Raw genomic sequence first — 26884 nt, forward strand, 5'->3', positions numbered from 1 at the left:
CTGGTGGGCTACAGTCCATAGGGTCACAGAGAATCAGACACAAGTAAAGTGTCTTAGCATGCACTCAAGTAAACTTTTAGTATAGAACTTTGAATTTCCTAGAGTGCCTGACTACATAATATGTATTCAAATATATTTACAGAGTGCGAGAATGCACTGTATTTGTTGCAAGAGGAAACTGTATCAGGGAATTTAACAGACTGGTCTGTTACGCTACCTGCCTTCATCAAACATTTATTTTTATGATGCCAGAGTTGCTGGTCTTAGTGTTTGTTTTGTTCATTTAAACTTCTGTAGCCCTAACAGGCGGACAAGGCAATGGCACCCCAATCCAGTACTCTTTCCTGGAAAATCCCATGGATGGAGGAGCCTGGTAGGCTGCAGTCCATGGGGTTGCGAAGAGTCGGACACGACTGAGCGACTTCACTTTCCCGCATTGGAGAGGGAAATGGCAACCCACTCCAGTGTTCTTGCCTGGAGAATCCCAGGGATGGGGGAGCCTGGTGGGCTGTCATCTATGGGGTCGCACAGAGTTGGACACGACTGAAGCGACTTAGCAGCAGCAGCAGCACTAACAGGATGTTCTTCTTTTTAAGCTCTTTTATTTATGTTGTGGTGATCCAGCACAGAATTTTTGGTTGTGGTTTTTTTTTTTTTTTTAAATTTTATTTTATTTTTAAACTTTACATAATTGTATTAGTTTTGCCAAATATCAAAATGAATCCGCCACAGGTATACATGTGTTCCCCATCCTGAACCCTCCTCCCTCCTCCCTCCCCATACCATCCCTCTGGGTCGTCCCAGTGTACTAGCCCCAAGCATCCAGTATCATGCATCGAACCTGGACTGGCAACTCGTTTCTTACGTGATATTTTACATGTTTCAGTGGCATTCTCCCAAATCTTCCCACCCTCTCCCTCTCCCACAGAGTCCATAAGACTGTTCTATACATCAGTGTCTCTTTTGCTGTCTCATACACCGGGTTATTGTTACCATCTTTCTAAATTCCATATATATGCGTTAGTATGCTGTATTGATGTTTTTCCTTCTGGCTTACTTCACTCTGTATAATAGGCTCCAGTTTCATCCACCTCATTAGAACTGATTCAAATGTATTCTTTTTAATGGCTGAGTAATACTTCATTGTGTATATGTACCACTGCTTTCTTATCCATTCATCTGCTGATGGACATCTAGGTTGCTTCCATATCCTGGCTATTATAGACAGTGCTGCGATGAACATTGGGGTACACGTGTCTCTTTCCCTTCTGGTTTCCTCAGGGTGTATGCCTAGCAGTGGGATTGCTGGATCATAAGGCAGTTCTATTTCCAGTTTTTTAAGGAATCTCCACACTGTTCTCCATAGTGGCTGTACTAGTTTGCATTCCCACCAACAGTGTGAGAGGGTTCCCTTTTCTCCACACCCTCTCCAGCATTTATTATTTGTAGACTTTTGGATCGCAGCCATTCTGACTGGTGTGAAATGGTACCTCATAGTGGTTTTGATTTGCATTTCTCTGATAATGAGTGATGTTGAGCATCTTTTCATGTGTTTTTTAGCCATCTGTATGTCTTCTTTGGAGAAATGTCTATTTAGTTCTTTGGCCCATTTTTTGATTGGGTCATTTATTTTTCTGGAGTTGAGCTGTAGGAGTTGCTTGTATATTTTTGAGATTAGTTGTTTGTCAGTTGCTTCATTTGCTATTATTTTCTCCCATTCTGAAGGCTGTCTTTTCACCTTGCTAATAGTTTCCTTTGATGTGCAGAAGCTTTTAAGGTTAATTAGGTCCCATTTGTTTATTTTTGCTTTTATTTCCAATATTCTGGGAGGTGGGTCATAGAGGATCCTGCTCTGATGTATGTCAGAGAGTGTTTTGCCTATGTTCTCCTCTAGGAGTTTTATAGTTTCTGGTCCTACGTTTAGATCTTTAATCCATTTTGAGTTTATTTTTGTGTATGGTGTTAGAAAGTGGTCTAGTTTCATTCTTTTACAAGTGGTTGACCAGATTTCCCAGCACCACTTGTTAAAGAGATTGTCTTTAATCCATTGTATATTCTTGCCTCCTTTGTCAAAGATAAGGTGTCCATATGTGCGTGGATTTATCTCTGGGCTTTCTATTTTGTTCCATTGATCAATATTTCTGTCTTTGTGCCAGTACTATACTGTCTTGATAACTGTGGCTTTGTAGTAGAGCCTGAAGTCGGGTAGGTTGATTCCTCCAGTTCCATTCTTCTTTCTCAAGATCGCTTTGGCTATTCGAGGTTTTTTTGTATTTCCATACAAATTGTGAAATTATTTGTTCTAGCTCTGTGAAGAATACTGTTGGCAGCTTGATAGGGATTGCATTGAATCTATAAATTGCTTTGGGTCGTATACTCATTTTCACTATATTGATTCTTCCAATCCATGAACATGGTATATTTCTCCATCTATTAGTGTCCTCTTTGATTTCTTTCACCAGTGTTTTATAGTTTTCTATATAGAGGTCTTTAGTTTCTTTAGGTAGATATATTCCTAAGTATTTTATTCTTTCCGTTGCAATGGTGAATGGAATTGTTTCCTTAATTTCTCTTTCTGTTTTCTCATTATTAGTGTATAGGAATGCAAGGGATTTCTGTGTGTTGATTTTATATCCTGCAACTTTACTATAGTCATTGATTAGTTCTAGTAATTTTCTGGTGGAGTCTTTAGGGTTTTCTACGTAGAGGATCATGTCATCTGCAAATAGTGAGAGTTTTACTTCTTCTTTTCCAATTTGGATTCCTTTTATTTCTTTTTCTGCTCTGATTGCTGTGGCCAAAACTTCCAAAACTATGTTGAATAGTAACGGTGAAAGTGGGCACCCTTGTCTTGTTCCTGACTTTAGAGAAAATGCTTTCAATTTTTCACCATTGAGGATAATGTTTGCTGTGGGTTTGTCATATATAGCTTTTATTATGTTGAGGTATGTTCCTTCTATTCCTGCTTTCTGGAGGGTTTTTATCATAAATGGATGTTGAATTTTGTCAAAGGCTTTCTCTGCATCTATTGAGATAATCATATGGTTTTTATTTTTCAATTTGTTAATGTGGTGTATTACATTGATTGATTTGCAGATATTGAAGAATCCTTGCATCCCTGGGATAAAGCCCACTTGGTCATGGTGTATGATCTTTTTAATGTGTTGTTGGATTCTGATTGCTAGAATTTTGTTAAGGATTTTTGCATCTATGTTCATCAGTGATATTGGCCTGTAGTTTTCTTTTTTTTTTTGTGGGATCTTTGTCAGGTTTTGGTATTAGGGTGATGGTGGCCTCATAGAATGAGTTTGGAAGTTTACCTTCCTCTGCAATTTTTTGGAAGAGTTTGAGCAGGATAGGTGTTAGCTCTTCTCTAAATTTTTGGTAGAATTCAGCTGTGAAGCCGTCTGGACCGGGGCTTTTGTTTGCTGGAAGTTTTTTGATTACAGTTTCAATTTCCGTGCTTGTGATGGGTCTGTTAAGATTTTCTATTTCTTCCTGGTCGAGTTTTGGAAAGTTGTACTTTTCTAAGAATTTGTCCATTTCTTCCTTGTTGTCCATTTTATTGGCATATAATTGTTGATAGTAGTCTCTTATGATCCTTTGTATTTCTGTGTTTTCTGTTGTGATCTCTCCATTTTCGTTTCTAATTTTGATTTGATTTTTCTCCCTTTGTTTCTTGATGAGTCTGGCTAATGGTTTGTCAATTTTATTTATCCTTTCAAAGAACCAGCTTTTGGTTTTGTTGATTTTTGCTATGGTCTCTTTTGTTTCTTTTGCATTTATTTCTGCTCTAATTTTTAAGATTTCTTTCCTTCTACTAACCCTGGGGTTCTTCATTTCTTCCTTTTCTAGTTGCTTTAGGTATAGAGTTAGGTTATTTATTTGACTTTTTTCTTGTTTCTTGAGGTGTGCCTGTATTGCTATGAACTTTCCCCTTAGGACTGCTTTTACCGTGTCCCACAGGTTTTGGGTTGTTGTGTTTTCATTTTCATTCGTTTCTATGCAAATTTTGATTTCTTCTGTGATTTGTTGGTTATTCAGCAGTGTGTTGTTCAGCCTCCATATGTTGGAATTTTTAATAGTTTTTCTCCTGTAATTGAGATCTAATCTTACTGCATTGTGGTCAGAAAAGATGCTTGGAATGATTTCTATTTTTTTGAATTTGCCAAGGCTAGCTTTATGGCCCAGGATGTGATCTATCCTGGAGAAGGTTCCATGTGCGCTTGAGAAAAAGGTGAAATTCATTGTTTTGGGATGAAATGTCCTATAGATATCAATTAGGTCTAACTGGTCTATTGTATTGTTTAAAGTTTGTGTTTCCTTGTTAATTTTCTGTTTAGTTGATCTATCCATAGGTGTGAGTGGGGTATTAAAGCCTCCCACTATTATTGTGTTATTGTTAATTTCTCCTTTCATACTTATTAGCATTTGTCTTACATACTGCGGTGCTCCCGTGTTGGGTGCATATATATTTATAATTGTTATATCTTCTTGGATTGATCCTTTGATCATTATGTAGTGACCTTCTTCGTCTCTTTTCACAGCCTTTGTTTTAAAGTCTATTTTATCTGATATGAGTATTGCTACTCCTGCTTTCTTTTGGTCCCTATTTGCATGGAAAATCCTTTTCCAGCCCTTCACTTTCAGTCTGTATGTGTCCCCTGTTTTGAGGTGGGTATCTTGTAGACAACATATGTAGGGGTCTTGTTTTTGTATCCATTCAGCCAGTCTTTGTCTTTTGGTTGGGGCATTCAACCCATTTACGTTTAAGGTAATTACTGATAAGTATGATCCCGTTGCCATTTACTTTATTGTTTTGGGTTTGAGTTTATACACCGTTTTTGTGTTTCCTGTCTAGAGAATATCCTTTAGTATTTGTTGGAGAGCTGGTTTGGTGGTGCAGAATTCTCTCAGCTTTTGCTTGTCTGAAAAGCTTTTGATTTCTACTTCATACTTGAATGAGATCCTTGCTGGGTACAATAATCTGGGCTGTAGGTTATTTTCTTTCATCACTTTAAGTATGTCTTGCCATTCCCTCCTGGCTTGAAGAGTTTCTATTGAAAGATCAGCTGTTATCCTTATGGGAATTCCCTTGTGTGTTATTTGTTGTTTTTCCCTTGCTGCTTTTAATATTTGTTCTTTGTGTTTGATCTTTGTTAATTTGATTAATATGTGTCTTGGGGTGTTTCGCCTTGGGTTTATCCTGTTTGGGACTCTCTGGGTTTCTTGGACTTGGGTGATTATTTCCTTCCCCATTTTAGGGAAGTTTTCAACTATTATCTCCTCAAGTATTTTCTCATGGTCTTTCTTTTTGTCTTCTTCTTCTGGAACCCCTATGATTCAAATGTTGTAGCGTTTAATATTGTCCTGGAGGTCTCTGAGATTGTCCTCATTTCTTTTAATTCGTTTTTCTTTTATCCTCTCTGATTCATTTATTTCTACCATTCTATCTTCTAATTCACTAATCCTATCTTCTGCCTCTGTTATTCTACTATTTGTTGCCTCCAGAGTGTTTTTAATTTCATTTATTGCATTATTCATTATATATTGACTCTTTTTTATTTCTTCTAAGTCCTTGTTAAACCTTTCTTGCATCTTCTCAATCCTTGTCTCCAGGCTATTTATCTGTGATTCCATTTTAATTTCAAGATTTTGGATCAATTTCACTATCATTATTCGGAATTCTTTATCAGGTAGATTCCCTATCTCTTCCTCTTTTGTTTGGTTTGGTGGGCATTTATCCTGTTCCTTTATCTGCTGAGTATTCCTCTGTCTCTTCATCTTGTTTAAATTGCTGAGTTTGGGGTGTCCTTTCTGTATTCTGGCAGTTTGTGGAGTTCTCTTTATTGTTTCCTCACTGTGTGTGGGTTTGTACAGGTGGCTTGTCAAGGTTTCCTGGTTAGGGAAGCTTGTGTCGGTGTTCTGGTGGGTGGAGCTGTATTTCTTCTCTCTGGAGTGCAATGAAATGTCCAGTAATGAGTTATGAGATGTCTATAGTTTTGGGGTGACTTTGGGCAGCCTGTATCTTGAAGCTCAGGGCTGTGTTCCTTTGTTGCTGGAGAATTTGCTTGGTATGTCTTGCCCTGGAACTTATTGGCCCTTGTGTGGTGCTTGGTTTCAGTGTCGGTATGGAGGCATTTGATGAGCTCCTGTCAATTAATGTTCCTTGCAGTCAGGAGTTCCCTGGAGTCAGGGTTTGGACTTAAGTCTCCTGCTTCTGGTTATCAGTCTTGTTTTTACAGTAGTTTCAAAACTTCTCCTTCTATACAGCACCATTGAAAAAACATCTACATTAAAGATGAAAAGTTTCTCTACTGTGAGGGTCACTCAGAGAGGTTCACAGGGTTACATGGAGAAGAGAAGAGGGAGGAGGGAGTTAGAGGTGACCCAAATGAGATGAGGTGGAATCAATAGTGGAGAGAGTGGGCTAGCCAGTAGTCACTTCCTTATGTGCACTCCACAACTGGACCACTCAGAGATGTTCACGGAGTTATACAGAGAAGAGAAGGAGGAAGGTGACAGAGGTGGCCACAAGGATAAAAGGGGGGAATGAAAAGGAGGGAGACAGATCCAGCCAGTAATCAGTTCCCTAAGTGCTCTCCACCATCTGGAACACACAGAAATTCACAGAGTTGGGTAGAGTCGAGAGGGGTTAGGGAGGAGACACAGGCGACCTGGTGGAGAAAAAGGAGAGTCCAAAGAGAGAGAGAGCAGTCAAGCCAGTAATCTCGCTCCCTAGTGAAAAATGGGTCCTGAAGATTGGGTTCTTAAAGGTACAAAATTGGTAACAAATACATAAAAGCAAAAATTAAAAATCTAGAGTAGAGTTTGGAATTTCAAAAATATGATGTTAAAGAAAAGAAGAAGGAAAAGAAAGAGAGAAAAAATGAACAAACAAAAACAAACAAGGTTGTGAAAATTATAAAGAAAGTACAGGTACAAAATTGATAACTAATACCAAAAAGCAAAAATTAAAAATCTAGAGTTTGGAATTTCAAAAATACAATGTTAAAAAAAAAAAAAAGAGAAGAAGAAAAATAAAGCGAGAAAACAAACAAACAAAAACAAACAATGTCACAAAAATTATAAAGAAAATACAGGTACAAAATTGCTATCAAATACCAAAAAGCATAAATTAAAAATCTAGAGTAGAGTTTGGAATTTCAGATATACAATGTTATATAAAAGAAGAAGAGAAAGAAACAGAGAAGAAGAAAAAAAAAGTCACAGAAATTATAAAAAAAAACTATAGGTACAAAATTGATAACATATACCAAAAAGCTAAAATTAAAAATCTAGAGTAGAGTTTGGAATTTCAAAAATACAATGTTAAAGAAAAGAAGAAAAAAAAAAAAAAGGTCAAAAAATTATAAAATATATATGTATGAAGTTTGCTGAAAAAGAAAAAAACAGGGTCTTTTTTTTTTTTTTGCAAAGTAATAGGTTATAAAAGTGAAAATTAAAGGAACAATAGAGGACTTAAAATTTTTTTTTTTAATTAAAAAAAAAAAGAAAGAATGATTGTAAAAATAATAAAAATATATCTAGGACTTTCTTGGTTTTGTTGTGGGTATTGTGGGTTCAGTTCATTTTTGGCTAGTTCCTTGGTCTGACTTATATTTCTCAAGATCTATAGGCCCCTTCCTATGTAGTCCGTAGTAACCACAGGGTTTTGATCTATTGCCTGTAGCTTCCAAGGCGTTTCCCTCTGTTATATCTTCTTCTGTTTGCTAGTCTCTTCAGTATCTGGTTTCCGCCCTGACACAAAGGGGACGGTGGAGGATATTTTTTTTTTTTTTTTTTAGGCTTACTTGTTCAGTCGCGCTGTGGGGAGGGAGGGAGGGATGCTGCAAACAAATAACACTGGCGTAGGCTCGCAGTGCCTCAGTCACACTGGGTCTGTCCCCGCTCACGGCGCGTGTAGCCTCCCTGCCCACACTGCTCGGGCTCTAGGTTGTTCCGCCGGGAACAATCCGAGGCCGGCCCTGGGTTGCATGCACCACCCAGGTCCAAGCCGCTCAGGTTCAGGCACTCGGGTAGTCCTCAGAGGCGCAGACTCAGTTGGGCCTGCGTTTTGTGCTCTTCCCAGGTCCGAGCAGCTCAGGTGATGAGGTGTTTGGCGAGCGCCAATGCTGCGACTTATCGCCTCCCCGCCACTCGGTTATCTGGGTGTAAAACTGGCGCACCTTCTCAGGCAGATGTTGACCGTCCAGACCCCCAATAAGTTTTAGTTAGCAAAGAAGCCTGCTTACAGTTTTATAGATAATGTCTCTCTGGGGCTGCGATTGCCCCCTTCCGGCTCTGGCTGCCTGTCACCGGAGGGGGAAGATCTGCAGCCAGCTACCTCTGTTTAGTCCTTTGTTCTGTGCACGGGCCTGGCAGTGTCTTAGGTTAGGGCTGGCTTTTCGCGTGGTAGATATCCCACAGTCTGGTTTGCTAGCCCAAATTATTTTGCTCAGATAGTGCTCAGGGTATTCAGGCCAGATTCTTACTCTCAGCGATACAGCCCGCGCAGCGCCTCCCTGCCCAGCCCCCGCTTGCTAATGGCGGATGCAGGCGTCTGCGCTGCTTCTCCACTGGGGGAGTTACTGTAGGGCTCGCAATCTGCGAGTTTTAATTGTTTATTTATTTTTTCTCCCTGTTATGTTGCCCTCTGTGCTTCCAAAGCTCGGCACAGATTCGGCAGTGAGAAGGTTTCCTGGTGTTTGTCAACTTCTCTCTTTTTAAGACTCCCTTCCCGGGACGGAACTCCATCCCTCCCTCTTTTGTCTCTTTTTTTGTCTTTAATATTTTTTCCTACCTCCTTTCGAAGACTTGGGTGGCTTTTCTGGGTGCCTGATGTCCTCTGCCAGCATTCAGAAGTTGTTTTGTGGAATTTACTCGACGTTTAAATGCTCTTGTGATGAATTTGTGGGGGAGAAAGTGTTCTCCCCGTCCTACTCCTCCGCCATCTTGGCTCCTCCCTTGGTTGTGGTTTTAAACCAATAAAGGAGAGCAGTTGAAGATTGCTAATTTCCTTCTGATTTACCGCTGCCCTAGGCAGCAATTCAGCAGCTATTGGAATATTCTGTGGAGCCTATGACTGGATAATCCCAACTCTCCTTATTTCCGCATGCACAAAATCAGTCTATACCTGGGAGAAGCTTTTACTCTTTAGGCACCAAGTGAAAATTAAGGCCCTGTGAACATGGAATATGGCTTAGGTAATCGTTTTACAAAGGTCAAGGATGTGAAGATCTGAGACATCTTAAAATAGTGGTTTTTAAGAAATATTCTAGCACACTTCTAAATCGATTTCGTAAAATAATGCTCTTACCATTTTTTTGGATTACATCTAATATTGTCATAATACATTTACAAAGTTGTCAAGGGTATGATTTCTAATACATTTTTACAGTTTATGTTGTAAATAAAATGGTTATATCAAACTTTAAATGTATCCAGTGAAATTTAAATACCTTAATGAAAGTTTCTATCATTCATTTAAAAATTTAGTAAATAAACTATTCTTTAATTGTAGGAAACTTTATATTATTCTACTTTTTCTTCTTGAGCTTTTATTTCCATTTTATTGTCTCCCAGTAGATTATTTATGTGTTTGATAACAAACAATCATGTAGCTTATACTATGTGTCAGAAGGGCTTCCCAGGTGGCGCAGTGGTAAAGATTCCACTTGCCAATGCAGGAGACACAAGAGATGCAGGTTCCAATCCCTGGGTTGAGAACATTCCCTGGAGTAGGAAATGACAACCCACTAAACTATTCTTGCCTGGAAAGCCCCATGAACAGAGGAGCCTGGCAGGCTACAGTCCATTGGGTTGCAAAGAGTCAGATATGACTGAGCGACTGAGCACACACGTACCAGAAACTTCACAACACAGGCTCATTTAACACTCTGTCTCAGGTTGGGTGCTGTGGCAACCATATTCCAAGATAGAGATTAGGATGTAGGAGCTTACTAGGGAGTATTCTTGAGATAAACACTTGTGAAAGAGAGGAAGAAAATGCAGGGTTGGGCAGAGGGAGAAGCTGAGCTGTGATTTAATACCAATGAAGGCCTCAGCCAATCTGTGGGAAACTTTGGACTAGGATTGGCCCTGCAGACTTGTTTCCAGTTGGGAGAAGGGATCCAGACCTTTCAGCATGACTTTGAATGAGGCAGTTTTCTTGGCAAGGCAGTCCTCAAGGAAGTCTGAGAGCTGTGGGCCGGATTCTGGCATCACACCCAGCAGCTGAAGGAGCAAGTCATTCATTACTGAAGGCGGACTTCTGGGTGCTACATCAGAGAATTCATGGCAGTCTCATGAGGATGAGACTGAAAATCAACCCAAGTTACAGATGAGAAAACTGAGGCACAGAGAAGTTCAGTAAATTGCCTGAGATCTCTTAAGTGGTGGGGCTAGGATATGAACCCAGACCATCTGGCTCTACCACTGTGCTTCTAACCTCTGGCCCGGGCGTGTGTGCTCAGTCGCTTCAGTTGTGTCCGACGTTTACGACCCTATGGACCACAGCCCACCAGGCTCCTCTGTCCACGCAATTCTCCACATGAGAATACTGGAATAGGTTGCCATTTCTTTCTCCAGGGGATCTTCCAGACTGGGTTAGTTTACTAACCTCTGTTTTATGGGGAAAAAATATGCAAAGATAGAGGATACACTCATGGTTTACTGTTATAGGAATAAAACAATACCAGATGGAATAAACATAATGACCCTAACCTTATATTTTAAAGGCTAGAGGGAGCTGTGCCAACATTTTAACAGTAGATTTCCCTGGGTGGTAGGTTTAAAGGTGATCAGTATTCTCTTTACTATATTTTTGTGTTTTCTGAAATAAAAAATGTAAAACATTTTTAATGAGAAAAAACTCAATGAATATTATTTTAAAGAGCATTGTTGGAGGGATTAGGATGCTAAATTCAGTAATGACAAAGGGGTACTTCCTAATCCAATACTCACAGAATTAAGTCAGAAATGATAAAGTTCAAGCAGCATGCAAAGCACTTTATCAACTGGGGTAGTTTTAGGATGATAACTGCAACACTGGTAATCCTCACATTTCCTGCTTTTCTAGTTGTCTCTTCACAGGGTCTCTGTTTCATTGGTGGGTATCCTGGTCAATTCAATCCTGGATTGAATTTTGTACTCCCTCCCAAATTGACATGGGGCTTCCTTGGTGGCTCAGTGGGAAAGGCTCTGCCTGCATGCAGATGTGGGTTCAATCCCTCGGTAGGGAAGGTTCCTGAAGAAGGAAATGGCAATCCACTCCAGTATTCTTGCCTGGGAAATCCCATAGACAGAGGAACTACAGTTCATGGGGTCGCGAAGAGTTGGACATGACTTAGTGGCTAAATAACAACAAATTGATATATTGAAATTCTAACCCCCAGTGTGATAATATTACAAGGTGGGGCCTTCCTGAGGTAATTAGGTCATGAGGGTAGAGCCCTCAAGAGTGGGATTAGTGCCCTTATAAAAGGGGCCCCAGAGAACTGTCTCCCCCTTTTTCTGCCATGTGAGGACACGATGAGAAGTTGGCATTGAAACCCAGAGGAGGACCCTCACTGGAACCCGACTGTGCTGACACTTCATCTCAGACTTTCAGCCTCCAAAACTGTGAGAAATAAATTTCTGTTGTTTAGAAGCCACCCAATGGTAATTTGTTTAGAAGCCACCCAATTGACTAAGAAATTGGGCTCACCCCTTCTGATGAGCACTGAAGCGCTAATGTGGCAGCCATCAACATTACAATCAAATCCCAGGCCATCTCTCTGCCTGATCTCTTCTGCTCATTGGGCAGGATTTGAGTAAATCACATTAGTGCTTTTGGAACAGAGAAGGTGTTCAAATTCTATTAATTTTTATGCTCCCATAGCTACTGCCCTAGTTTATTTAGGTCTTAATTATTGCTCACCCAAACAATAGTCTCCAAACTGGTTTCTGGCTCCCCTGTTCCTACCCTTTTACTCTGAACCTCTGATCTTTCTGAAGGACATCTCAAGTGTCTTTCTTGTTAGAACCCTTCATTGACTCATGTTTCCTACAGACCAAGATCCAAACTCCTCAGCCTGGAGTTAAGATGTCAATATTGTAAGTCTTCATGGCGGATGAAAAAGAATTTGTATTTTCAACGGATCAAATTAATTTTAGAATTACCTAAATACAATGAAGTACAAAGCAGTTGTAAAAGTAGGTTTCTCTTGGTAAAATGAGAAAAAGATGTCCAGAACCAAAACTGAAAGTCAGACACATATCTAACTCTGAAAATAATGAGTTCAGGACCAGTGTCATTCTGAGGAAAAGACCAGGTCACTGAAAAATCAAAGCATATCTGATTGGCCTGAGTCAATAATTTGAACTGTTTCTGATGTAATGTACAATGTATGACTATAAAAATCTTCAAATGGATAATGGACTTAATTTTCATGTTCAAAATTTGGACTATCAGTGGCATATTTGCAAAGCTAAGCCTGGCTTTCTTAGTTGAGTATAATTGTTACCCCAGGAAGAAATGGAAAAGGAAAGAAATCAGAAGCATAAAGAGAATCAGAATTAGAATCAGGACAGAAAGGATGAGGAAACAAATTTACTTCCTAAGTTTTAGCCCTTTTGTAAGTTTTATATCAGTTTTGTAATTGTTGCAATGTTGAGTATATTTTGTCTTCTCTTAAAAATCATTTAAAAGAATCTGCTGATGTAAATGTGCAAAAAAGGGATTCAGTTTACAATAATGTTTATGAATTTGGAGAAATCTAATTTATTAAGTTAATATATTTTATGAATTATCTGTTAAAATAAGATATATATTATTTTAAAATTAATTGTTTTATTCAGTCACTCAGTCGTGTCTGACTCTTCACAACTGTAGCATACCAGGCTTCCCTGACCTTCAGCATTTCTCAGAGTTTGCTCAAACTTATGTTCATTGGGTCCATGATGCCATCCAATCAACTCATCCTCTGTCACCCACTTCTTCTCCTATCTTCAATCTTTCCCAGCAGCAGAGTCTTTTCTAATAAGTAGGTTCTTTGCATCAGGTGGCCAAAGTATTAGAGCTTCAACTTCAGCATCAGTCCTTCCAATGAATATTCAATGCTGATTTCTTTTAGGATCTACTTGTTTGATCTCCTAATAAATGGTGAATATTCCTTTCTATGTAACATATACAAAAGCTTCTGGGATATTAAAAAGAGTTATCAACATGAGGTTGTCCCCATTCAGGCCCAACATATCTTTTCAGCTTAACCCTCTAATGCGTTCTAGCTCCAGCCCTACTGAATTGTTCCCATTTACTTTTACACAGCCATTTCCCTAAACATGCTTTTTTTCCAGTTTCCCCTGGAATATCCTTCCCTGAAATGTAGAAAAATTAAACTCTCTCCATTCCTCAAAATACATCCCTCGGCTTCTCAAAGTCTCCCACAAGTGAAGTAATGTCTACTGTTCTAACTCCTTGGCACTTGTAGCTGGGCCTTGTCTCACATCCTCAGTCTCTTTACATACACACAAGTGTGTGTGTGTGTGTGTGTGTGTGTGCACATGCTTATATATAAGTATGTATTATAATATTGCTACTGCAGATTATATTACAGTATACTCATATGATTCTATTGTGAATTCCCTGAGCGTAGGATACACATTACAATCATCACTATTCCCCCTATTATTTGTTGAATCAAAACAACAAATACAAGATGAAAAATTAAGCAAACATAATGAATGCTTCCATTTCAACTTAAAATTTAAAAATATTATTATGGAGACAATACTGAAGGACAAGTCTTAAAATTTAAAAATATTATTATGGAGACAATACTGAAGGACAAGTTTTAAAATTCAGATATTTCTACCATGCACGACTTTTGTCATTTCCCTATTTCAATTTAAGGATTTAGCCATGCTCCTACAACATATTTGTTTATGTAACAGAATGTTAAAAATAGGATTTGTCATCTCTAGTTTTGGCTAAAGCCCCACTAGACTGGAACAAAACAAGAGGTGATGAATACTCCCACATTCCAAAAATGTGATGCTAACACTTAACACCTATTCAGAGCCTACTCACCCTCTGCTCCCTGCACTTCTGACTTCCGCGTCACAATCTGGGCCAGGTGCCCTCTTTGCAGGTCTCTGTTATGGATATTATCACACTGTACTGTCAGTGCCTTTTTATCTAATATTTTATTATACAAGTTTTCAAATATACTCAGAAGTTGACAGAATTATATAACAAACCCACTACCCACCACCTAGATTCCGCAATCCACATCTGATCTATAGTATCTGACATCTTTGCTTGATCACAATATTCATCCATCCCTCTATCTATCCTCTTTTCTTTTAAATGCATTCAAAGTTGCAGACACCAGTGCCCTCTACTCTCAAACACTCCAGCACGCTACTGTTGGCTAGAGTTGGATATTTGACTACTTGAGAATATTTTTGGTAAAACGTGCCATTGCCTTTTACTTACCTATCGCTTCCATTAGGCTGAAGTGACTGGGTCTTTTTTGTTTTCTACCCAATGCCTCACACATAGAAGGAACTAGGTTAACATTTGTTAAATGAATGCATTTCAGATTTCACCAGATGCTGGTTTCTTGATTTATACATAAAGTAATTTTGTCACTCCCTTGATTCATCTTCTTATTACCTACCCAGAAAATCTGTAGGCGGCTACCTGCATTCTACCTGTTTAGCATCCCAGGAAGCTAGGAATTTTAATCTGTTAATGTTAGTAGACACTCTCTCAAAGTGTCTTTCTACAAAGCCCCACAAGGTGGTGCCCAAATATCTTTTTTCAAACAATAGTCCTTCAAGACCCATGGTCAGTCCTCACTCATTTCTGTTAGTATATAGCATTTTTAATTTGGTTAATTAGCATAATGGAATATTTTATATTCATGCTGCTGCTGCTAAGTCGCTTCAGTTGTGTCCAACTCTGCGGGACCCCATAGATGGCAGCCCACCAGAGTGGGTTGCCATTTCCTTCTCCACTGCATGAAAGTGAAAAGTGAAAGTGAAGTCGCACAGTCGTGTCCAACCCTCAGCGACCCCGTGGACTGCAGCCCACCAGGCTCCTCCGTCCATGGGATTTTCTAGGCAAGAGTACTGGAGTGGGGTGCCATCGCCTTCTCCGATTTTATATTCATATATATAATTAATAAAAAGTTCTTACATTGAATAAAATTATACATATGTATTTCAGAATCTGTAGTTCTGGATATAAACAATGAATAATGATTATATTAGGTACTTTACATTTGTTTCAGTTGTATAGTATTGAATGAAGTATAAGTAGAACGGAGTATGAGTGGGAATGGCAACCCACTCCAGTAGTCTTGCCTGGAAAATTCCATGGACAGAGGGGCCTGACGGCCTAGGTCCATGCGGTCACACAGCATCGGGCATGACTGAGCGACTGAGCATATTGAAAGGTTTTTCATACCCAAAATAGTAAAATATAAATTCAAGTCCCTTTCACTGTAAACTTTGAATAATTTACCCTGTACAAATTTAAAAGGACAGAGGAGGAAACAAACTATTGTATAGAAGGAGCTATATAATTTAGGTGTAACTCGGGGGAAAAAAAAAAGATGACTGCTACCTCAATTGGGGACATTGTTGTGTGAACCAGAGTTGCAATGGATTGACATAATATGAGAAATAAGTTACTTAATGTTCTTAAGATACTTTAGTTCCAGGAGTTTAGTTGATTTATTTAAAAAACTTTGTTGAATATTCTTATGAAATCCCAAAGTGGACCGACTAGAAAACTCACAAGGGTGTTGAGTTTCTATAACTTATTACTCATACAAGTGATGATATCTATCTCTATTACTGGCTTTATTTTGATCAGGTATCAATAATATGCACCACAGTTTACTCAAATCATTGTTACAATCCAAGGCTACTCTGGCATCCCTGCCCAAACCAGGAGGAGAAAGTTCTTCAACTCTGAGCCCTCAGAAATAGTGTTCATTACCCTTGATGACCCAGACATGAAGATTTACAGTGAGAGATGAGACTTGTTATGTGCTGGAATTTAGTCCATGATAATTTGCCCTGAGCCAGTTCTTACTAAAGGAAATATCCACATTTATGAAACATAAACTGTTGGCCAAATAACAGCCTTCTTTTTCTCCTGCTCCGTACAAAGGCCTAGAGAACTGCTGGGGTATTTAGGGACAGTGAAAGATGCCTGGCTAGTGTACAAAGATCTAAACTTTATTCCCTCACCATCTCATGGGATGATCTTTGGATACATCTCAACACCTGCCCTCTACCTTATCACCTGTGAAATGGAAGAATCAAATGAAAGTGGTTTCAAAGTTTCCCTCAGGTTCTGAGATTTGATGCATCTATCTGTCCCCAATACAAGAAAAGTCTAACTACCATCTAGTGGAAAAATGGAAGAATTTACCAAGATACAACACACTTTCTAACACCTGAAAATAAAACCAGCCAAATGAAAAACAGAAAATACTTTCCCCATTAAAAAAGCAGACTTTGGTCAAAGCTTAGTAAGTAGATCCTATATTTCTCTTTTTGGGTGGATTCTGCATGAAAAAGTTAAGACTTCTTTATTCACTGAAGGGAATAATTTTTTTAAAACTTGGACATTCAAATCTATGACAGAGGAAGACCTGTACACTTTCAGATATTTCTTAGAAAGGAAAACTGTAAAAAATTTCCAGATAGCACCCTGATTGTTTTGTCATAAGAAATCTGCTCTTAGTAAAGAATAGTACAGAAAGAGAAAATATGAATGTTGAAGGAAATTTTTAGAGAAAGATTTTCACAGTCATAAGATTGGTGCAATGAGGATTTATGCTGCTGCTGGATTCTAGGACCCTCTTGTTGTATATGAGACTCAAGCTGGGGATCAAGTGACAAATAATAAAGCAAGATGATAGATAGATATAGATCAGAGAGTAAATAATACAAAAAAAAATATGGGGACTTCCCTAGTGGTCCAGTGTTAAGGAGTCACCTTCCAGTGAGAGTGATATGTGTTCCATCCCTGGTCGGGGAACTAAGATCCCACGTGCCTCGGGGCAATGGGGCCCACGCATAACAACTAGAAAGAAGCCCTGAGCTGCAACAGAAGTTCCCTTAGGCAACTAAGACCTGACACAGCCAACTAAAAACAAATATATGTATTTTTAATTGTGGACACAGCAGGGGAAGGATAGGGTGGGATCAATAGAGCATTGATATATACACTATCATGTGCAAAATAGATGGCTAGTGGGAAGTTGCTATACAACACAGGGAGCCCAGCCTGGCACTCTGTGATGACCTAGAGGGGTGGGATGAGGGGAGGGGAGGAAGGCTCAAGAGGGAGGGGATATATATATAATTACAGCTGATTCGAGTTGTTGTATGGCAGAAACCAACACAGCAGCATAAAGCAATTTCCTTCCAATTAAAAAATAAATTTTTTAAAAAAGAAAAAAAATGTAGATGGATGTTAAGGAGCCATGCTGCTCCAGATGTAAGAGATGGCACAATTCCTACACTTCATTACCAAGGATAATGTTCACTTCCTTGTCATTGAATGCTTTGAATCCTTCCCTTAGTTAATAAATAGACCAATACCATTTGGGTGTCTTTCTAATTTATGATGAATGACATGAGAGAGTATCTGTTATACTTTTGGACTCCAGTTCAGTTCAGTTCAGTCGCTCAGTTGTGTCTGACACTTTGTGACCTCATGGACTGCAGCATGCCGGGCTTCCCTGTCCATCAGCAACTCCAGGAGCTTACTCAAACTCATGTCCATCGAGTTGGAGTCAAGAAAGATAACAAATCACGGAACCTCCAGAGCTTTGGGACAAGTGTTAGATATTCTACTGTATTAACATTTTATACTGAAGAAAATAGACTGCTAAGGACCAACTTCTCCAAGCTGGGTAAGAAGGACACTGGTTTCTCCTTTATCAGCTGAAAATGTTCTTTTCTATTGTGAATGAGCAGTCTGGGAGGTAGGTGAAATTAGAAGGTTGTGAAACACTAAATTATACCTTGGTCTTGGTCCAGATATGCAACTATGAGACAAGTCTCTTCTGATATGTTACTAGCCCTTTTGGTGTTTCTGTAACCCCAGGCACATAACACCTTCCAATATTCACAAGTCATCTCAGGTTTTTGTCCTTTTAAATGATCCTTGGACCCTAAAACATCATCACTGTTGAAATGGAGATGTTGGCATTGGTACCAAAACAAACACAACCAACATAGGTTCTATATGGTTGAATATTTCAACAAATTAAAAAATTTAAAAAAAGGATTTCCTGTCTAGCAGTGCTTTGAAGGAGAGCAATCTGTTGTATCCGGAGAAGGCAATGGCACCCCACTCCAGTACTCTTGCCTGGAATCCCATGGGCAGAGGAGCCTGGTAGGCTGCAGTCCATGGGGTCGTGAAGAGTTGGACACGACTTCACTTTCACTTTCACTTTTCACTTTCCTGCATTGGAGAAGGAAATGGCAACCCACTCCAGTGTTCTTGCCTGGAGAATCCCAGGGACGGGGGAGCCTGGTGGGCTGCCGTCTATGGGGTCGCACAGAGTCGGACACGACTGAAGCGACTTAGCAGCGGCAACAGCAATCTGTTGTATCATGATTCTCAAGTGATTGATGAGCTCTTGAAAAATACTTCTAATTATCATTCATTAAACAAGTATTTATGGGGTGTTTACTTGGGCCACCTGCAGCGGTAATGGCAAAAATAGCGTGTTATCGTTCTGTATAAGGCTGCTGCAGACCAACTGCAGAAGGGCATGGACTCCAGGTTGCCTTGTTCTAGTCATCACCGTGATCTCTGCTCCTTTACTTGGTCTGTGTGTACCAATTCAAGACCCTCCTTTAGGGTTAAGATTGTTTTATTAACATACCCTTGTGCATTGTTCCTCTGGCTACAAATCGCATTGCTTTATATAAATGAACAGAAGATTTTTTTTGAGTCATCTATCCAGTCAACTTAGTGGCGATTTCCACACTTGGGAGTGAAAGGCAGAAAACATTAGGTTTGAGGTACCCTATCTGCCTTTGAGGTGGGCTTTCCTGGTGGCTCAGGTGGTAAAGAATTTGCCTGCAATGTAGGAGATCCAGGTTTGATCCCTGGGTTGGGAAGATCCCCTAGAGAAGGGAATGACTACCCACTCTAATATTCTTCCCTGGAGAACCTCATAGATGAAGGAATCTGGTGGGGTATAGTCCATGGGGTCACAAAGAGCTGGACATGACTAAGCACATCTGCCTTTGGGGTACAGATGAGTACCCTGATGAATGAGTAGGCAGGGTTCTGACCCCTCACTTATTTTAACCAGAACAGTTCTAAAGCAGGAGGTCTTTAGTCCCATCTTTCACCTCAGGGGTCACCTGTTTGCAGCCTTGAGGTATTATTTTTCTGCAAGTTGTTAACCTACCCTAGGAAAAAGAGCTGATCTTCTGAAGAACTGCCACTTCCTTGATTCATGACTCTCATCTCACACAAGTGAAACATGCGGCTAACATCTACAGGCTATTTGAGATACATATGTGGTTGCTTCCTAGGTCATTCCACTGTTACTTCTGTGATACATCTACTATTTCCTTTTTTCTATTACCAACGTCCCACAAAACTTCCTTAGTTCCTCAAAACCTGCTACGTGGTGAGGAGGCAAAGAAAATGTTCACATTTCACATGGATGTCAAGCTTAATGACGTAGCCTCAGGGATCAGAGCGATCGGAGTTAAGATCCCATTCTGGTATTCTCTAGCATTAGTATGACCATGGGCAAGTTAGTGAGCTCTTCTCTTTCTCAACATCCTTTATCTGCAAAACACTAACCCCTGCACTCCTTACAATGAGCAGATGGTTTGCTTTTGGAGGGTTAAATCCCATAATGTGTGTGAAGCCCTTAGCCCAGTGCCTGGCACCTGGTAAAGAGTTCATGGAATGGAAGTTATTACTGTCACTATATGCAGAGATATAAATGCTAAAATGTCTTCCTAATAAAGCTGATTCTAAATTATAACATGAACACTTCTATTGCTTTCTCTGATCATCTCACTTTTCCTGATCCTTGAGGTAGTCTGTAGAGAAACCTGCTATAAATTGTGTAGGGGTCGAGTGGCTTCTTGGCAATATGCTTTGCAGTGACAAATATTGATGTATTAATAATATGGGCTGTAACCACAGGTAGAAAATAGGACAAAAAGAGAATGGAATGACTACAGTGATCACCTTTCCTAGACAGAGACCTCAGAATATTGACCATTGTAACTTTCCTTGTCAAGTTACAGTTTGACAGAATCTTGATAAATAATCAAATTCCCTCCTTCATTTCATAAGTGGGAAACTGAGGTCCCCATGTGAAAGACAGAACTAGGACTAAATTCTATACAATAGTCTATATTTGATTATGAAACTTTTCAAAAATCACAAATGTAGAAAGACTAGAATCACAAACGTTTATATGCTCATGACCTATCTTCAATAATTATCAACCCATTGCCTCTGTTGAAAAACCTGATTTGCATCTGAGTCTGGGTTGGGAAGATCCCCTGGACAAAGAAATGGAAACCCACTCCAATATTCTTGCCTGGGAAATCCCATGGACAGAGGAGCCTGGTGGGCTACAGTCCATGGGCTCACAAAGATTTGGAACAACTTAATGACAAGACCTTGTTTTCGTTGGAATCCTAACTCTATAATTAGAGTCACTAAAATCCCCCTGCAATGCAGGAGATGCAGGTTCAACACCTGGATTGGGAAGATCCCCTGGAGGAGTAAGTGGGAACCCACTTCAGTGTTCTTGCCTGGAAATCCCATGGACAGAGGAGCCCGGTGGGCTACAGTCCATGGGGTCACAATGAGTTGGACACGACTGAAGCGACTTAGCATGCACACGCAAGCTGGTATGATTTATCCTCCTTCACAGAGCTCTTCAGCAACAGTATCTTACCGAGCAACTCCCGGGCAAAGGACCAGAAAGAGGACATGGCCTGACAAACAAAGGCAGGCTGTCAATAAATGTCTAAACTGTAGGAAATCTGCCCAAGTTATTTTTAAAACAGGCTGGAAAGCACAGACTTATTGTGAAAGGCACTGTTCCTTTAAATTACTCACTGATCCCACCCAGATCTTGCACCCTGGCCAAATGCCTAGCCACTCTTGCTTTAATTTAGTCTAAAAAACATGAGTAGAGAATTACAAAAGATCTAAAGGGAAAGACAATTTTTATTTCCCACAGAACAGAACAATACCAAATAGTCAGCTCCATCCTCAGCAATGGTCCTTGCCCTTGGCACTTGCTTAACCAGTCTTTAATTCCTGTTTGATAAACTTTATAAGGTAAGACATGACTGTTTTGTTTTAATCACTCGAAACTAGTTCAGACATCTAGGAACTGTGGAAGACTAAACGGTTTACGTATTTATTATGTGAAGAAAACTTATCAGATTTTTTTATCCTTGGTTATTACTTTAATTATATTATCAGGGAAATAATAAGTGTTAAAATGTAGAAATGTTAATTTTAAAGCTATTTTAAAATTTATTTTTAATTTATAGCCTACTATGTAGCATTGTTATACTGTTAATATCTTTTGGGACATCTTTTTCTTAATTTGGACACATTTTTATAACTCAGTAGTCACTGCAGAATTCTTTATAATATGGTAAGTTTAGCGATTTGGATAAAGTATCCGATCACTTTATCTTCATGGCAAAACAAATGAGATGCAAACATTGTGAATAAAATTAGTAAACTTTGCTGAAAAATAATGTTATTTCCAAAAAGTCATAAAATATAAGTTCTGTTGGATTTATTGATCCTGATATTTACCCCAGATAAATTCCACACAAAAAAGCCAAAACTATGGCATTGATTAAAGGTAACAATTGTTTCTGCATTTATGAAATGCAAACTGTAGTAAGCACAGAGGTTTATATTTCCTTTATTTAACTAATGACTCTTTTCCCCTGAAACCTATTTTGTTTGTATATATCATCTAAATGAGAGAAGGGTGGGAAGTATTAAAAACCGAGGCAAAATAAAGCATGACAAAAAAGATCCAAAATGAGTGGGCTCTTAATATATTAAACTAATAAGAGATTTCAGGATGATAGTAGAACTGAAAAACTAGAGAAAGTGTAAGGGTGTCCTCTGGCTAATATCGGAAAGCAACAGCATGACTTTGGTTTCGGAGAACTAGATAAAAAATGTCAGAACAAATAGTAGTTAAGTATGAGATATTGTGATTATTGCTAATGAATCAGTTGTGTTAGGGAACATTATATATATATAAGTCTTCAGTTATGAATTCATAATTACACGTCAACAAACTGAGCAAGTGCCTAGTTTAGGGGAAAGATATCTATTTAAAGCCAGCATTTCCGAAGCCCAAAATGAGGCCTGCAAATAAGAGAAATAGTAGTTTTCATCTCAGGATCCTTCATGGGAATCCCCTTCTTTAGGTTTTTGAAGAGTTGTCTTGATCTACAAGCTACAAGCTTGTAAAATCTCTTGTTCTCAATGAAATTAAATTTTCAGTCTCTTATTTCCAGAACTTCTGAGAACTTCTTTAAGTACAAGGGTCAACAAAAGAAAGAAGTCATATGTGATACCAGGGACATGATGTTATACATCTTCCCCCTCTGAAAATGTAACAGCTGCTGCGTTTTGCTACACAGCTTTGAATGTGAAAATGTGAAAGTGTTAGTCACTCAGTCATGTCTGACCTTTTGGGATCCCATGGACTGGAGCTCACCAGGCTCCTCTGTCTGTGGGATTCTCCAGGCAAGAATGCAGGAGTGGGTAGCCATTCTTTTCTCCAGGCGATCTTCCTGATGCAAGGATTGAACCCGGGTCTTCTGTATTGCAGGCAGATTCTTTACCATCTGAGCTACCAGGGAAGTCCCTTTTAATACCTGCTGCTGTTGCTGCTAAGTCGCTTCAGTCATGTCCGACTCTGTGCGACCCCACTGACGGCAGCCCACGGGCCCCCTATCCCTGGGATTCTCTAGGCAAGAACACTGGAGTGGGTTGCCATTTCCTTCTCCAGTGCATAAAAGTGAAAAGTGAAAGTGAAGTAGCTGAGTCGTGTCCGACTCCTAGCGACCCCATGGACTGCAGCCTACCAGGCTCCTCCGTCCATGGGATTTTCCAGGCAAGAGTACTGGAGTGGGTTGCCATTGCCTTCTCCGTTTTAATACATATTTGTCTCCAAATCTTAGCATACCTGGTCTGAAGAGCAGTTAACATTTGGTCAATTGCATTTGAGGCAAATGCCAAGAGATATGGGGCTTCCCTGGTGGCTCAGACAGTAAAGAATCTGCCTGCAATACAAGACACATGATTTTGACCCCTGGGTTAGGAAGATCCCCTGGAGAAGGGAATGTCAACCCACTCCAGTATTCTTGCCTGGAGAATTCCATGGGCAGAGGAGCCTGGCGGGCTACAGTCCATGAGGTCACAAAGAGTTGGACATAACTGAGCGACTAAGCACACACAGCACACACACTTGGTCATACTGATAGAAAGTTGGCTTAGTAAGCTTCCTGCTAGTCGAGGCTATTTGAGGAGCAGACTATGGCATGGAGCCCTCCACCGATTCACCCCCAATCCGATAGCTTTGCTTCTCACTGGGGCTTCTCCATCTGGCATGTATGAAGAAGTCAGTCTCCCATCTCATTCCTTACTGCCTTAGCATGTATTTCCACCCCACCACCTCCCCTGCCCATTGAGAGTCTGGAAAAAATCATGCTCATGATTTCCCAGTTTACCATTCCCTGAAGGCAAGGTGCCAAAGAAGGAAAGCATGATTCTTTTTCCAGAACTTCTAAAGTCTATACACTTCAAGCTGGCAAACATTTCCAAACCATGCAAAACATGGGGTTCAAAATAAGCCTTCTTACTTCCATTCTCAGGTATACTGAGCTAGCCACACATGAGTCTTCTTTTGCCAGGGAAGTCTGTGGCTTTTAAAGGCATTTGGTACATAGCTGGGCTTACTGAGTGCTGAAAATTGCTGAAGATTTAAATACAAGATTATATTTTAATCTACCCAGGAAAATAGTTTCACAGGGCCTTTCAGAGGGGATCGCTTCCTGATTTCAAGTCCTATATCTGTCCAGTAGTTGTTCCAGCTAACACTTAGCAAATCTGTTTCTTTTTTTTTTTTTTTACTCCTATACTCTTTTGACTGACTGGATATGCAGCTGTAGGACAGCTTGAAACTCCAGTGGAGATGAAGTTAACAAAGTAAATGTAGAAAATGGGGTTCTGTGGAAACAGAAGGGCAATTCAATTTTTGATGACCTCTGAACTCACTGAAATTGTGCATGTAATATTAAGACTGAAATCGTGGTGGCTCTCTACAACCCTGTAAAAATATTGGCATGGTCAGGAGTTAGTTATAATGAAAACGGATAAAACAACCTTGTAGCAATCTGATACTACCTTGGAGAATGTGGATATGTCAAACAGACCCTGTGATTGAAACACAGCCATCATATAGAGTGGGACTGAAATGTTCTGAAATAGCTCTATCCTCTCCTGCTCCCCACAATATAATGGGAAATTCAGACTACTTGGATGTAATTCTTTGAATATACAAAAACATTCATTAATAGATATTTGGTTGTGTCACCATGATTTATTTAGATTAGAAACTTTAAAAATCTCCATATGGATAATTCTCCATAAATATGAATGAAAAACCCTTTTCTCTTTCCACATACCAGCTTCAAATTTTACGGGCTTGAAATTAAAAATAGCAAACTCTATATCTTATTAAAGTACTTATAACTGATTTTTTAAATTAAAGGTGCTACACGGCAGATGATTTTTCACCATCCATCATAATGTGGAACAGACGTTTTGTCCTGTATCTCCTGCTTTTGCCAGCTTTTATGAGTCAAGCAATATATGGACAAAGAAAGAAAGGCTCAAAGACCAATTTACTTGCAAGGAAAAATCTCCAGGGTAAAAAAATGTTTTATCTTTGTTAGTTTTAGTTTCTTAAAACCCTAATATGAATTTTTCCAAATAGCACTTGGTATAAACAGCAAACTACATATTTATGTATATATGTGATACTCTATTTTGATATGATCATAAGTCATGTTACATACTTACAGAGCATACTTAAATGGGCACAACAGAGAATGCCACTCACATAGATAAAGAAACTGAGGCCCAGAAGGTGAAGTGGCATGCTTGAGGCTGCAGGCAAATTAAGTAGCAAGTCACAGAGCTAGGATTCAACCTTCAGTTCTCACTATTAGGTTTTTTTGTCCCTCAGCACGGCTGCAATACGATCCATCCAGTCATTTTCTCCCTTGATTTAAAAAATGTTAAAAAAAAAAAAAATTTGTACCCAAACAAGATGGGGCCTCACCAATATGTCCCATAATCTGAGAATGAGGCAGAGTATTATTTACTTCTAGACAACTTTGTCTAGTGTTTGTTGAATTTTTAAACTACAATGTTCCTTCTTTTCCTCTCACTTTAAGTAAGTTTTTCCTTGGGAAGATGCTCAGAATATATGGTATTTTGTTTGCTTTTGAGTTGCATGATTTTAGAAGAGGAAAAGAATTTGAAGACTTGGAAAGAGATTTAGTTATTCACAATGTCAGCCCGATCTCCAAGGTGCCTCTCTTTTTTACTTCCTTCTCCTCTTGGAGATCAGCTATTCAGGCCACACGCCTCAGGGCTTTCCTTACGCAAAGTAGTTTTACAAGTGGGGACAAGGATGCTGCCTAACCAATTTGCTCTATTTCAGACTCCACGTGCTTCATAGATCTTGTCTTCATCGTGGACAGCTCTGAAAGTTCCAAAATTTTTCTGTTTGACAAACAAAAAGATTTTGTGGGTAGCTTGAGTGACAAGATATTTCAGTTGACCCCAGTTGGCTCCTTGAAATATGACATCAAACTGGCAGCCCTTCAGTTTAGCAGCTCTGTCCAAATTGACCCACCTTTTTCCTCCTGGAAGGATCTACAGACTTTTAAACAGAGGGTCAAGTCTATGAATTTCATTGGGCAAGGTACTTTCTCTTACTACGCCATTGCCAATGCCACGAGGCTACTTAAGAGAGAAGGGCGTAAGGATGGCATGAAAGTGGCCGTGCTGATGACTGATGGCATTGACCATCCAAAGAATCCAGATGTTCAAAGTATTTCTGAAGACGCCAGAACTGCAGGAATATTATTTATCACCATTGGACTTTCTGCTGTAGTCAACGAAACCAAACTGCGTTTGATATCTGGGGATTTACCCAGTGTACCCATTCTCCTGTTGAATGATTCAACCCTTGTCGACAAAATTCAGGATCGCCTGGTAGGTACCTAACGTGTTGATTTTATGTACATTTCTTATTATAATGCTGATAATTTGTTCACAAATTCTGAAAGGGTAATAGGTCAAAAAGATGAAAGGGGAAAAAAAAATCTACCTTTGAAATGGAAAGAAGAATCTTGCTGATGTGTCTCTACATTCTTGACCGTTTGCAGCACATAAACCGGGAAGGTACCAGGCTAATTCTCTGTAATTGCATTCCTAACTTTACTATCAGCCAATGCTGAAGATTTTGGAAGGATTCATCTCCGATCATCCATCTGGGACTCCAGTTTGTGCATCGTGGGCTCAGTGAACACTGCTGACTTGTATTCGACTTGTGGTCAAATTGCAATCTGCCATATTTGTCTTAAGTTCTTTTTTTCCCGTTCCACTTGTGCAGAAATAGTTTTTGACCCTTTGTCTCACCATTTGCCATAGTATGCTCAAGTGAAGGTCACAGACTTCCATTTTGAAAATTGATCTCCTTGCTTCTTAGGTGTTAACAAGGTCATCTAATTTTACGTCACGATTGGCGGTATCACTGCTTTT

The 26884-nt window shown here is 39.5% G+C and overlaps 1 protein-coding gene across 1 annotated transcript in view; it reads left to right on the forward strand.

Annotated features, from left to right (window-relative positions):
• The first annotated feature begins 21202 nt into the window (after positions 1–21202).
• Positions 21203–26884, forward strand: part of COL28A1 (collagen type XXVIII alpha 1 chain) — a 182053-nt gene continuing 176371 nt past the window's right edge. Inside the window, exons 1-3 of the mRNA XM_027540086.1 lie at positions 21203–21346; positions 24822–24979; positions 25779–26335. Coding sequence (XP_027395887.1) covers positions 24859–24979; positions 25779–26335 — 678 coding nt within the window. The 5' untranslated portion in view covers positions 21203–21346; positions 24822–24858. The remainder of the gene's footprint in view (positions 21347–24821; positions 24980–25778; positions 26336–26884) is intronic.

The sequence above is a fragment of the Bos indicus x Bos taurus genome, chromosome 4 (genome assembly GCF_003369695.1).
Source record: "Bos indicus x Bos taurus breed Angus x Brahman F1 hybrid chromosome 4, Bos_hybrid_MaternalHap_v2.0, whole genome shotgun sequence".
Lineage (NCBI taxonomy): Eukaryota > Metazoa > Chordata > Mammalia > Artiodactyla > Bovidae > Bos > Bos indicus x Bos taurus.